Source organism: Eriocheir sinensis, chromosome 37 (assembly GCF_024679095.1).
Source record: "Eriocheir sinensis breed Jianghai 21 chromosome 37, ASM2467909v1, whole genome shotgun sequence".
Taxonomy (NCBI): Eukaryota; Metazoa; Arthropoda; class Malacostraca; order Decapoda; family Varunidae; genus Eriocheir; species Eriocheir sinensis.
In genome coordinates this window covers 7731323-7746045 of record NC_066545.1, presented here as the reverse complement: position 1 = coordinate 7746045, position 14723 = coordinate 7731323, and the positions used below count along the sequence as shown (strand labels likewise).

At 41.3% G+C, this 14723-nt stretch overlaps 1 protein-coding gene across 4 annotated transcripts in view; it reads right to left on the bottom strand.

The window, feature by feature from the left end:
• Positions 1 to 14723, bottom strand: part of LOC127008155 (protein UBASH3A homolog) — a 19101-nt gene extending 4378 nt beyond the window's left edge. Inside the window, exons 1-13 of one of the 4 annotated variants that reach the window (XM_050879814.1) lie at positions 14590 to 14723; positions 13441 to 13573; positions 11662 to 11902; positions 11290 to 11485; positions 10889 to 10972; positions 8956 to 9125; positions 6847 to 7055; positions 5696 to 5933; positions 3651 to 3786; positions 3200 to 3415; positions 2542 to 2793; positions 2275 to 2384; positions 165 to 307 (exon numbers count right to left, since the gene is read on the bottom strand). In XM_050879814.1, coding sequence (XP_050735771.1) covers positions 182 to 307; positions 2275 to 2384; positions 2542 to 2793; positions 3200 to 3415; positions 3651 to 3786; positions 5696 to 5933; positions 6847 to 7055; positions 8956 to 9125; positions 10889 to 10972; positions 11290 to 11485; positions 11662 to 11902; positions 13441 to 13553 — 2091 coding nt within the window. In that variant the 5' untranslated portion in view covers positions 13554 to 13573; positions 14590 to 14723 and the 3' untranslated portion in view covers positions 165 to 181. Of the gene's footprint in view, positions 1 to 164; positions 308 to 2274; positions 2385 to 2541; positions 2794 to 3199; positions 3416 to 3650; positions 3787 to 5695; positions 5934 to 6846; positions 7056 to 8955; positions 9126 to 10888; positions 10973 to 11289; positions 11486 to 11661; positions 11903 to 13440; positions 13574 to 14589 lie in introns of those variants that run through there. The other 3 variants (XM_050879812.1, XM_050879811.1, XM_050879815.1) reach the window with 3 other exon arrangements.

Sequence of the window (14723 nt, the reverse complement as noted above, 5' to 3'; positions counted from 1 at the left end):
AGATGAATTCCCTCAACTTTGTGGGGAATTCAACTTTGTGGAGCTTTACTTATATTTCTGTTGTTGACTCAAGTTGATGAATTTTCTTCATAAAAGTGTAATACTAATAAGAAAATTTTTCCAGTCTTTGTGGATTGAGTATGTTCATCCTGAAATTGACATTGGTGGTGGTATTTTTCCTTCACAAGAGGACTCTCCAGTCATACTCCATGATCCCAGAATAAGTTACGGGTAAGACGCAGGGAGGGAGCAGTTTCCAATGACCTTCATCATCCTCCCCCATCAGGGCAGTGCAGCCATAGGGAACCTGTCGGGCCAAGCTATCAGTTACACTCGACCTCCCTGCATGGCTTTGTAGGGGTGAGCAGTTGCTTTTCAGAAAGGGGACAACATAGCAATGCTTCTTGTAATGTAGAAGTTTTCATTGTTCCTGATAATGGGAAATACCACAGTAACACCTAGGAATGTACACCATGTACACACACTCAAATAAGTATCGTTACACATTCAGCACGACACAAACTGACACCAAGGACGAAGCCATTGATAACATGCTACTCATGTTGGTATCACTGCGTGTGTTGAGTGTGGTTTCACTTGCCTGAATCAAGTGAGCGGGACTCGTAAATGAAGCAGTAGAAACTGAGCTGGCACGGTAACGCTTCATGAAACACACAGGTGGAGTCTTCGTCAAAAGTGAATTGATCTGTGTTGTATGTAGCACTATAATATTGTCGTGTTTGGGTGATGAAATTATGCGTTAACACTTCACACACAAGTGAATACTTAAAATTTCGTCCATTTAGGAGACAATAATTATGATAAACACCTTGCGTTATTGTTAGACATTTGCTACAGCAGCATCGTATATATTACACATGGTTTGAAAAACAGCACAGGCATGGTTGCTTTTATTGTATTAGAATGCTTTTAGCATTGCAACTTGAAATTGTTTTTTTTTTTCAGATGGCCACAGCTTGTTCATGAGAGAAAAGACACGTTCAGTGGAAACATTAGTTCCAGGATGGCACATTATGAACTGAACTATATCTGACATGCATTGATGGTTGATGTTTTTGTCTCTGACATGGGGGAATACCTCTGCCCACCGCTGTTATGTATATCATATGAACATTTTTGTTTTATAATTTGTGAATGTAAAGCTTGAACAAGTGGCGCTCAAATCACTCCGCTAACATTATGGTGATATCTGGCATCTCAGTGTCTCCCTTCCTTTCTATCCATCCCTTATGGGGGTCCTGTCCTGCTCCCCCCTGCTGAGATTACCGGGTTGCTCAGTTTGAAACTTGTTGGACCCCACTGTAACGATACTTTTTTGAGTGTGTGTACTTTAAAGGTTTAGTGAAAAGGATTCTTGCTCTTACTGCAAACTTTAAAGGGAAAATCATGAAAATAAAGAAAGGGACCTCTGGACAGGCTACAGAAAAAAAAAAAAAAAAAAAAAAAAATCCTAGAAGAGCTCACAGAGAGAGAAAAAATAAATCTAACCTCTGACTACATAAAACATAACTTACAAGTCCAATGGCTGAGAAAATGTTTTCCACACCTTCATACACCAATGTTTTCTAAAGTAAAAGAAGACTGAATAACTCCATGCAGCTGTCAGGGTTACAAGAGAGCACTGCCCCTCCACATGGTATGAACTCCTGCCCTTACAGAAGAGCTGATTCCCCCCCCCCACCCTTTTTTTTTACAGTAGGCTAATCTTAATGTTAATATTTCCACAATTTCCTTGCTTTCTCCTAACATTCTCTATATCTAATCTTCCTTTTCTTCCTTTACAGTTTGCTCAATAAGTGAATCCTCTCCCGTTCCTCAGCCTGCCAATACTCAAACCACCATCACCTCATCTTTCTTGTATTACTCGACCCACCTCCTCAGTTTCCTTCTCTGTTCAAACGCTTCAAGCCACTCAACCCTCAAGCAACTCACATTTTTCATACCTTACCCCAACTACTCTTAAAAGTATGTAATCTACAAAACCTCACCAGTGTCTCCACATTGTCCTTGTCACCTCATAACCTCACCAGTACCTCCCCATTGCCCCTGTAGCCTCATGTCTTTAACCCACTCCACCCCAATTATACCTGCAGCCTCATAATCCTCATAGCCCTTTAGCTGACTTCCCTTGCTCTAAAAAAAATAACAATAAAGAATTGCTCCTGCACTCTCATAATTTCACCTATACCTCTCCCATTGCCTCTCCAGCCTTATAACCTCTTTACCATTATTACTGGAGCCATATGCATTTACCTTTTTGATGATGGAGGTCATTTCATGGGCTGACCTTGGTGAGCCCCCGACCAGCTGTCTTGTGCAGGTGTCCAGAGTGGCAGCGTGTCCTACCAGCAATACTGTTCCTCCTGTAAACCAGAGAAGACATTATTGTGTACATGTATTGTGTGTGTCATAAACCCACAGTCTGATCATGTAGTCACCAGCCAGTACCCATCCAAAATAACCTTGTATATGTGTGTCTAACCATAAACTTAAAAGATGCAAACACCTCCATCCACCTACCCAGTGCCTGTGTGGTGTTGATGATGCTCTGTGTGACGTAAGCGTTGCGGCCATAGTACTGCTCACAGCTCTCATGAGTGTCCTTGAGCTCCTCCCGGCATATGAGAGGGTCATACGACATGTTGATGTTGAATCCGGCTGCTGTGAGTTCCTCCAGAGTCATCCACACTGGCATTCCATCATGATACCAGGCCAGCCACTCAAACAGGCCGGGCTCGATGTTGATTGGCATGTGTTCTACTAAGCCTAAACCTGAGGGAAGGAGGAAAAGGATGGTTATGACTGCAGTGCTTGAGACTTTTTTGTTTACATTTGTTTTTGCCCTTGAGCTGCTTCCTTTCCTGTAAAAATAAAAATAATAATAATAAATAAATAAATGAAAAAAAGAAAAGTTCACTGAGCCACTTTTTTTACTGGTTGGCATGTGTTCTACTAAGTTTAAACCTGAAAGACGGAGGATGACAAGGATGGTTACTGACATGGCCTGTGTCTGCTGAGCCACTATATGTTGACTAGCATATGTTCTGCTAAACCCAAACTTGAGGAAATGGGAGAAGATAAGGATGGTTAGGCAGCTTGCAATGCCCTCACCACACACATGGACACTCTATACAGTCTAGTTCTGGGATATTACAAACTCCCTCACTCACACCCTTACCCTTCAGAATATTGGTGCAGGTCTGGACGCAGCGAAGGGACGGGGAGCAAAAGACATGGTGGACCTGAGTATTGCTGGCATGCATGGCCCGGCCCACCAGGGAGGCCTGCAGCAGCCCTATTTGGGTGAGGGGACAGTCCTTGTAGAAGCTGTGTGGTGCCCCGCCTCTCTCCGGCAGTGCCTCAGGCATGTTGAGGTCACGTCGCTGATAGACGTCTGTAGGAAGAGGAGGTAGATGTGAATGGTGAAGAAATGCCTGATATAGAATGAGAGGTGAAATGAGGGAAGGATGATATGAGGTGAGGAGAAGGATACAAAGAGAGAAGGAGAATAAGGAAATAACAGAAAGGGGAGATGGGTAAACCACAAAATGTAAACAAAATAAGCCCACAAATAAAGCAAACAGGAAGAGGGAAACAAGGCCACAGGAAAAGGAGAGCCGAGTACCCACCTGCCTCATCAAAGCAAAAGCGTATCCAGTCCCCGAAGGTAAAGTCGACCCGCTCCCCATGACGCACCACGATGACCTTCCTTGGGCCCTTGATGGGGAACTGATACAGTGGCCCCTCCTTCTTTGGCTTTTTGACCTGCCAATGCCAAAAACAAGTCGTGAAATAGGAATCAAAAAGGGTATGTTTGCCAATTCCTACATATAATTCCAATTTGTACTCATATCAGGAAAAAAATCTACTCTAGAAAATTGAAGTAAGGTATGAAAATTTAATATGTATTTTAAAAGTGAAGATTGAGGAGCATTCTTTATTTTGTCACTATTTTAGTTTTATGCAGATTAGATCTATTTCCCGTAACCAATAACCAAATAAAATTAAGAGAAGATAATAGATGGAAAAATAAGTGACAAACTGGGAAATAACTGATATAAAACGACTCAAGGGAAGGCTGTTTACCAAATGGCATGAAATTATCAGTCACTAAAGGTCTTGACTCAGAAAATTCATATATGCTTACTGACTAATAAGACTTTCTAAACAAATGACTGAGGTCATTCTTTGTTGATTTATACCTTAAGGTGCTGGCAATAATGTGTTTAAGGATACCCTAAACTTAACTTAACCTAACAAAACCCCAAACATTATTTTAGGTCTTGACTCAGAAAATTAATACATATATGCTTCCCGACCAATAAGACTTTCTATACAACAAAGTGAGGTGATTCTTTGTTGATTTATACTATAAGGTGCTGTCAACCATGCATTTGAAGATACCCTAAACTTAACCTAACCTAACCTAACAAAACCCCAGTTACTATAGGTCTTGACTCAGAAAATTCATATATGCTTCAAGCTACGTTACTAATGAGACTTTCTATACAACAAAGTGAGGCCATTCTTTGTTAATTTATACCATAAGTTGCTGGCTATCATCTGTTTGAAGATACCCTAAACTTAACCCAACCTAATTTAACAAAACCCCAAACAGTTACGATAGGTCTTGACTTAGAAAATTCATAAATGCTTCCCTAATAATGAGACTTTCTATACAACAGAGTGAAGTCATTCTTTGTTGAATAATACCATAAGTTGCTGGCTATCATGTGTCTGAAGTTACCCTAAACTTAACCTAACCTAACCTAATCAAACCTCAATTACTATAGGTCTAAAAAAATTTACATATGCTTCCTTGTTAATGAGACTTTCTATACAACAAAGTGAGGGCATTCTTTGTTGATTATACCATAAGGTGCTGATTATCCTGGGTTTGAAGATACCCTAAACTTAACTTAACCTAACATAGAAAATTCATATATGATTCCTTACTTATGAGACTTTCTATACAACAGTGTGAGGTCATTCTTTGTTGATTTATAGCTACCCTAAGTTGCTAGCTATCATGTGTCTGAAGATACCTTAAACTTAACCAAACCTAACCTAACAAAACCAAAACAGTTACTATAGGTCTAGACTCAGAAAATTCTTATGCTTCCTTACTAATGAGACTTTCTATACAACAAAGTGAGGTTATTCTTTGATGATTTATACCATAAGTTGCTGGCTATCATGTGTTTGAAGATACCCCAAACTTAACCTAACCTAACAAAATCACAAAAAGTTACCATACGTCTTGACTCGGAAAAATCATATATGCTTCCTTACTATTAAATGAGACTTTCTATATAACACAGTGAAGGCTTTCTTTGTTAATTTATGCTATTGGTGTCTGGATATCATGTGTTTGAAAATTTCTTAAACTTAACCTAACCTATTGGAAATACAATCTTTGTTGCTTAAAACTTTTTATTTAATAGTTATATCAACCCAAAATTGGTTCATTTATTAATATGAATACACATGTAGGAAATATGAAAATTACCGAAAATTCCCAGGCCCTGAAATTTCCACGAAAGTTTCTGTTCTTCTGGAAACTTTTCTACTCTTTGCAACGCTAGGCCTATGTCTTAGGATGGGAGATACCCTCTGTTTGTTTTCTTGCTCATCCCACACACCTACCATGGCACAGAGCATCTAGTTTGCTTACCTTGGCATAGAGGGCATCCAGGTCTTCCTGTTTGTGGAATGGCGGAGACTGTGTGGCCTCAAGGGAAGCCTGCCGGGAGTGGAGGCGGTCCATGGAAGACGACTCAGACAGAACCTCGGTGGAACGACGAGAGCCTTCACTGTTCTCCAGGAGGTTGAGAAGTGACAGTGAGATGGGTGGGCGATTAGGCAGGGACTCTTCACAATCCCTTCCACTGGTCCCGATAACTGGTATGCTTCTGGAGGGAGAGAGGAGGAAAAGAAATGAGTTGGAGATGGACGAGCTTTGTTCGTAGACGAAATAGAAGAGAAAGGAAAGAGAAAGGAGAGTGGTATGGGTTTTGTGGAAGAGAGGAGAAAGGAGAGAGTGGTATGAGTTTAGTGGAAGGACAAGGAGGATGGAATGTGAGGGGGATGAATAAGTATTGAGCAGTTACTTATGAATGGAGAGAAGTGCACTGAGAAGCCATAAAAAATACCTTCTCACTGGGGTGCTTCCGCAGAAAAAATGCAAGAGATAAGGAAACACAGCTGTGAGATACGTGGCAGTGAATGGGCGACACAAGGCGAGATAAGGAAGCCATAGCAGTACCTGTGGCAAGCCTGTTAGGTAATGATGACAAGGGAGTAATATGAGAGTTGCCCTAAATCTCTTTCGCTGCCTATGTGACGCTGTGGTGCTAACGCTCTTTACTCTGTACTCTACCTTATAGGAGCAGTGATTAGTGGACCTTTTTGTTTTCATTTATTTTTGCCCTTGAGCTGCTTCCTTCGCTATAAAACGAAAGAAAGAAAAAGACACTCGCATAATCACTACACTACAACAACACTAAAATACCTGTGCAGTGATATCTACATACAATTTCCATTAATTTAGTATCAGAATAATAATACTATCCTTGCTATTTTCCACTTGTTTCATGTGGATGTTTCAGCCATCAACCAATTCATGAGCAACCAAATCATAAGTTGTCCCACAAGGAGTATCTATGAGTTCTTAAGTCTTGAAATTGTGTTTATTATCCAACTGTTTTCTTGTTAAATGGCACAATCAACTAATGCAGATGTGTGTGCATGCATGTTATGGAGTACTTGCTGGCATAAAACTGTGAAGAAGTGTGTGTGCATGTGTCTTACAGAGCCACTACCTACTTGTGCAATGTCCAGGCATCAGACTCGGCAGTGCGCTCTATGTAGTTGATGGGGAGGAAGCCTGAGGCGCCAGTCAGCCAGGAGGTGCCTTCTACCCAGCCGTCAGGGGAGGTTGCTAAGCTCTCTCCCTTGACATACACAAAATCCCCGATGAGCAGCTCCAGTTCATCAGGGTCGCGAGACACATGGGAGTACAGAACCTTGTGTACCTGGGGAACGAGGGAAGGAGTGATGCAAAGATAAAAGAGTTAACTAAAAGTAAAAAAAGGACTTACAAAACATACTAAAGAAAATGTGTAAGAAGAGGTGAGAGTGAGATGGGAGATAAAGTAATGGAAAGAAATGGATAAAAAAGTGGATGAGTATTGGAGAGGCGGTGGGCGAAGGACTGAACGTGCCGAGAGGGAGTGCCAGAACAGGGAAAATTGGAGATGCTTCTGTAATGACTACCCACTTGGGAAAGTTCATGGGTATCAGATATATAAACAAGAGATTAAAGTTGTGGTAACATATAAGTAAAATTTGCACAAGGCAAAAAATATAATACATAAAGTATTCTTTGGATGCTAGAAGAGCTGCTTGCACTAAAACCAAAAGATCAATGACTTCACTGTGGATATACTACTACTAGTGTGTTTATCAGTCTGAGAGAACAGCTGATAAGAGATAGCTCCAAGAGTGACAACATTGATAAGTGACTTATTATATTGTGTATACTGTACGTGCAAATATTTTTATATTATTCAGGAGTGAAAAATACATACAGCAATTTAGTGAATATATTTCACTGAAACTAATGTATATTAATGATTTGGGCAACAACCCTTATGAAGTTGTTGCAATATACTGTTAAGGGATGGAGGGAGGTTAGGAATAGAAGCATAGATATTCTTTGTGTGATATAAAGGTGAATAGAAAAAAAAATGTCTAAAGTTTGCTGTTCCTTTGTTAGACAATACTACATGCTCCTGTTTTTGGCCTCATGTTTAAAAGGGAAAGTTTGTGAAGGAAAATATAACCTAGCACATGTCTGTCAAACCTCTAATAAGCAGACAAATATGGACAGTCAATAAAAAAGTAGTGAAACTTTTTTTCACAATTTTAACTAATGCTAAAAGTTCAGAAGAAGCATAAAGAAGAAAATGAACCCCTCAGATTCCACATAAGCTTTAGTGATGGACTGAGACACAAGGGTCAAGAAGGTACAAGTAGAAAGATGATGGCACTAAAAGACACTACCTGGGGTAAAAGGAACCTTGTTTCCTTCAATGCCTCAAAAACCCAATTTCTCCACCTATCAATTCGACACAGTCTTCCAAACACCTATCCCCTATTCTTCGACAACACTCAGCTGTCACCTTCTTCAACACTAAATATCCTCAGTCTATCCTTAACTCAAAGTCTCAACTGGAAACTTCACATCTCCTCTCTTACTAAATCAGCTTCCTTGAGGTTGGGCATTCTGTATCGTCTGCGCCAGTTCTTCTCCCCCGCACAGATGCTTTCCATATATAAGGGCCTTGCCCGCCTTCATATGGAGTATGCATCTCACGTGTCGGGGGGCTCCACTCACACAGCTCTCCTGGACAGAGTAGAGTCTAAGGCTCTTCGTCTCATCAGGTCTCCTCCTCTTACTGATAGTCTTCTACCTCTTAAATTCTGCCACCATTTTGCCTCTCTTTCTATCTTCTATTGATATTTTCACGCTGACTGCTCTTCTGAACTTGCTAACTGCATGCCTCCTCCCCTCCCGCAGCCCCGCTGCACTCGACTTTCCACTCTAGCCCATCCCTATACTGTCCAAATCACTTATGCAAGAGTTAACCAGCATCTTCACTCTTTCAGCTCTTACACTGGTAAACTCTAGAACAGCCTTCCTTCGTCTGCATTTCCTCCTACTTATGACTTGACCTCTTTCAAGAAGAGTGTATTAAGACACCTCTCCACCCAAAGTTAACCTCTCTTTTGGCCACTCTTTACTTTTGTCTGTTGTGGGAGAGGTGAGTAGTGGGCTTTTTTTTCTACACTTTTTGTTGCCCTTGAGCTGTCTCCTTTGTTGTAAAAAAAAAAAAGGGGGGGGGGGGGGGGCACCAGAGGGCATGTTCTCACCTCATTGCCAAGGATGCGTGTGTCCCTTGAGTACAGTCGCGCCTCCCATGTTGCCGCAGCCCTCTGGTCCACCGCCTTCACCAATGCTTCCAGCCGAGAAAACTGTGACAGAGGATACTGGTAGGCCAGAGTGAGGTGCAGGGCCTTGCTGGCAGGCTCCCCAGGACTGCCTGTTGGGGGACCATTCCTAAGATGCTGCATGGAAGGAAGGAGTAGGGTGCTGCTTCCTGCTTACTCTAGTGGCACTGTTCTTTAATACCAAGAAACTAAGTCTTTTCTCCCATACTGACATTTACTAAAGCAGCAATATTGAGGTATTTCTCTCTCTTTTTCATGTTATAAATTTCTTGATCTTCCAGCTTTTACATGTCACACAATAACAGGCTGGATAAGTAGAGACAAGGTGATGCAGGTACAGGTTATTTTTGGCCTGTGCCCCTCGGTCCCTGCAAGGAAGGGTGCACAGGAGGGGGGTGACTCCTACAAGAAGGGATTTGGATTCCTCGTACTGACACACAGCCCAAGACTATCACAGACTGCTCAACTACAACAAAACAATTACTTGAAATGTTAACTTGCAAGATGAATAAGTTGTGCATAAATAATCGTTATATATATCCTGCAAAAAATATTGTTAAATTTTGGAGGCTGCTTTCAAGCCAATATTACCCAGATGAGGCCAAACAAATGGTGTCTCCTTTCTTTCTTTTCCTTTTACTGTGTTTGACAATAAGTGAGAACATGATTTGGAGCTGCATGACTTAGTTTTGCCTATAGTGAGTATAATATGCTTGTCTTCTTGTACTGAGTGAGTCTTCTTGAAGTAGTTGTAGTCTAGTAGTAGTAATAGTAGTGGCAGTAGTGGTAGTATTAGTAGCAGTGGCAGTAGCAGTAGTAGTGGCAGTAGTAGTAGTAGTAGTAGTAGTAGTAGTAGTAGTAGTAGTAGTAGTAGTAGTGGTGGTGATAGGTAGTAAATATTGTAGTAGTGGTGGTGGTGATAGGTAGTAATTATTGTAGTAGTGGTGGTAGTAGTAGTAGTAGTAATTGTTGTGGTAGTAGTCACTGTAGTAGTAGTCATTGTAGTAGTAGTAGTCATTGTAGTAGTAGTGGTAGTATATGCTATGGGGGCTATAACACACTGCATACAGAAAGGGTGGAGGTGAGTTTGTGTGAGTGGAGGCATGCTGGCCCGGGTGTGTGTGTGTGTTTGAGACAGCTGTGTTACCAGAGTCAGTCACTGTGGTGGTGGCATCAGGCAGGTAAAATGGAAAAGCTGGATCAACTATATATATACTGCAAAATCTGCACACCTTACATGCATGGTATTACATGAATGCAGATATCAGTGAGGTTTGTATATTGGTATATCTTTTGATGGCATATATGGCAGTTAATATCTGTGGAGTTGAAACCTATATACACGAGCTGTACTTTGGTTTAAAAGGTGTTAATAGGAGTCCAAGTGATGTAAATCACGGCATATTGAACTACTGTTCAGTTAATAACTAACATTTCCCCACTCAGAACAGTTTTTATGATTACCATTTCAAATGGTACGGTATTTCAGATTATTTTGTTAATGTCTCAATTTCACTCACCAGATGGCTATCCTGGTTTGAAAAATAAAGATTGTCTGTCGCATAGTGGTGTGTCTTGTAACATGAGGCTTCCATGTTAGTGGCTGAGTCAGCAGTAAATGATCCATGGCTGTAAGGATGGTTCATGCAAGGGTATGTCTTCTACAACACACAAGTGGAAATCTGATTCTGCTCATGTGGTTTGGGGAATCGAGATGTTAGGCAACCAAAGGAAGGCTTGCAAGACCATGCTGAGGAACTTAGGAAAAAATAACGTAGCATAATCAAGCTACTGAAAAGGTAATATAACAATGAAAGGGTAAACTCTCCATTCCCTTTGGACATAACCTCCTTACAGTTTTCTTGTGGCAAAGTAGTTCCTGAACACCATGGCAGACATGCTGCCATCACCTCCAGTTTCTCGTAACAACCTGCGTCAACTTCATTAAACAAGAAAGGCAAACGATAGGAATTAGTTTCTAGTCCGTGGCGGGCCATTGAGACAGTGGCTCATTTAAAACTCTTTGTGCCCCTCCTTACTTCTAGAGTTCAGGCCTACATCTATGTCTCTATGCCTTGCTTGTTCTTATATTGACATTTGAGAATAATATTTATGACATTCAGTGTTTCGACACAAGTTCCACACACTTATAAAGAGAGATGTATATGTTTACTCAGAATGATCAGTGGATTTTGATCACATGACATAGCAAGAAAATGGGGGCAAGGGCCACAGCAGCCCCTGACAGGTACTCACACAGGTGCGAAGCCTCTTTGACATAGGAAACGGCAAGCTTCTTCAGGAACTCCTCTTGGTGTTCAGTGAGGAAGAGTCCCATATAGTTGGGGGAGATGTACTTGTCGAGTGTAAGACTGGTAGGGAAGGAGGGCAGCAAGTCATGCACCACCTCCTTCAGTATGGACACCAAAGCTTCACAATTTTCATCCCCAGACTGTAGAATGAGGGTGGTTGTTCTATTTACTTGCATTCTATATTCTTGAGCCAAGTGCCTCAATTAACAAGTAATAACAGTACAGGTCACATGCCATTATAACTGCAAATGATAAAAAATAGTGGAATAATTGGAATACAGTAGTACAGTCAAAAGAGACATCTGCAAACATCCACCTTGAAAAATGAGCACAGTGTGATGTGTGGCACCAGGTTGTGGGCACCGTTCCAGCCACATTTCTGCAGTGCCTCGTCCCAAAAGATCTGGATTTGTTCATAAAGTGGGCCGGTGGGGCAGAGGTACACCACATACTCTCGTGGTCGGTCCAGGTCCAATGTGGTATCATTGACATGTGCCAGCAGCCAGTCAGAAGCCAGCTGCACCCCTCTGTGGCCTGTGGCTGCTAATGCTTTTTCTCTGAAAAGGAAGCAAGGTACATGGAAGTGCATTTTTTATTTGATTATTTAATCTCTACACTGGGTAGTTGGTGCACTCAATAAGACAAAATGTTGTGTATTTGACATGGAACTATCTCCTTTTAGTTTAAGGGGGCCGGCCAGGCAAAAAACGAAGAAAATCGGTCAAAAATGAAAAACAAGAGAAAAAAATTCCTCAGTTGCGTATGCCCTTTGAGAATCTAATTACGAAGTTTTTCATTAAAATTCGCATTACTTTTTTTTTTTTTTTTGCATTTGGGGGCTCACTCAGAATGCGAATGCAAGCTTCCATTCAAAGATCTGGAAGAAATGTCAAAAAGTCAAGTTTGCTGGAGCATCAAGAGTCCAATTTGTTTCCAAATCACCATCCTTCACCATAATTCTGGATATAACAAAGTAAATTTCTTGCAACATCAACTACTCACTCAAAATTCAAGAAAAAGATACTAAAAGGAAAAGCATGAGGAAGAAGAGATCCAAGAACATCAAAGAGAAGAGGAGACATGCTCCACAAGCATTCTGAAACAAATCTGGCAACAATGAGTAGCTTGACAGCTATGAAACACCTCCTTTGTGCCTCAAGCTGAGGTAGGGGGGAGCCTTACAGACATAGTATTTTATGCCTGAACATCAAAATATATGACTGAACATCAAGATATATCTTTTTATATATCATTACAAATTAATGAATGGATAAATGCCATGATATCACTTCGCTATGTTTGAATGTTACGCATTCAAAATTTTACCTGGCCGTATCTCAAAATGTAAGTTATGTACATTTGCACTTTCTCCACCATTTTTCAACTGATTTCGATGAAACAAATGGCAAAATTATGCCTAGACTTGTAAGAATCAAACTATAGCGAGTTTTTTCTCGTATATGAAGTGACTAAATTATGGTGTATTTATGTCTGAATTTTTTTAGGGAAATTAAGACCATGAAAGTTTGAAAATTTATATTCCGCAAACTAATGATTATTGATACAATACTTCACTGTACTTTCATTGGCCTAAGCATGGTTCTTGTATTATATTAATTGTTCTCATGTAGAGCAATTATTATAGTAGAAATAGCCTTTTAAAAAAAACTTCAAATTTTCCAAAAATGGTCATTGTTAAAAATAGAAAGGTAATATATTGCTTTTTTTTGGATAAATCTTATGCGTAGGGTGTCCTTTACGTCTGGTATATAAATCATGACAATAATTCATTAAATAAAGAAAAAAGGGTAAAAAATGCCTGGCCCCCTTAAAGCCTGCAGAAGGTAAACCCTTTATTCTAAGAGAGAGCTGATGACAACATTACTGACCAAACCTCAAAAGAACTTGGCAGACTAATCACCATCTATCCTCACCAAGAACTTAACTACATAAATACATACTGTGTCATCTGAACATTGCAGTGGCAATACATATATATTATATATACAAAATATAATATATACTAATCACATGGCATTTTCTTTCTCTCATATTACTTTTACAACTCATACATACATAAATGTTGGAAACTTACGCTCTGTGCTTTGGGAAACCCATCTGCAGGAGAGTCTGGAGAGGTGAAAGGTGCTGCCGAGAGAGTTTGATTGGGGTGGGGTTCTTGCGAGGGGGCAGGTGGGTGGCCATCATAGTGGGTGTGCTCTCAGGGTCTGCAAAGGCCATGGTTCTCATCACTCCAATTCTCATCTCACAAGACAGACAGGGGGATGGACTGCCTTATTCCCATTCATTACTAATATTCATTTGAAACTGAGTTCCTTATAATGCAAGCACAAACTGGCCTATTATTGACTTGATCACTTGTAAAAGTAACTTCCACTCCAAAACCGACTCTGCCTACTGTGTAACAAATTTCAACCACCATTAGAAATCAGTTTATAAATTTTTTGCCATGTTTGCATTGAAACTCAGTGCTGCCCTGGGGAGAGACTGAGCCCTGATGACAACTGTGTGTCTATTCATCAAATACTTTTAAAAATGACCTCATGAGACCTGTCAGGAACCTCCCAAAGCACTAATGGTGAAACATCAACCTAACTTTTCTCTTCAAAGACAAATAATTAAAGTAATAAATTAAAACAAATTCTAGGTTAATGAAAATACACTGAAGCTAATGCTGCTTTATTTATGTAGAAGGATAATACCTGTGGATGGTTATGGTATGGAGGCCTGTGACAGCCTCCAGCAATACCTACCTTTCATAACCCTTTCCCTATCATAACCTGTTGTGGGAGACTAAAGAGGTGAGTAACCAAGCTGAAGGGTGTCTCTGACTCCTTACAAAGCAATGGTTTCATGAGAAATCAGTCATTGCACCCTCCAGAGACCCCCCCCCCCCCCCACGTGCCAGGACTCGGGGCCGTCGCCTGCTGCATTACGAGTCACCCAGCACATTTCCGGGCTTCATGGCTGCCAACTCTCTTATCCGTCACACTCCACCCTGCAGCGGGTCGTTGGTCGCCCCGCCGAGCACAGGGACGACCTCCGGGGCAAGGTCAGGCACGGGTGCGGACGACCCCTGCGAGCACGACCTCGGTGAAGGGCGTCCTCGTTCATTTTTCGAGGCCATCCCCGTGACGCAGCGAGCAGGTCCTCGAGTCTATGCGCCGAGAAGAACAATACTTAGATCACATGCACGCTTAATACGCACCCCCGTGCTCATTACCTCGGGTCGTGGTGGCCGTCACAGCGGCGTCTTGGGCGTGTGCGTGGTGGCCTCCGCGACCTGCAGGCCGTGTTTACCTTCCGCCCACAGCACCGGTACCTGGTACCAAAGTTGCGGGACCAGTTTAACGGTAC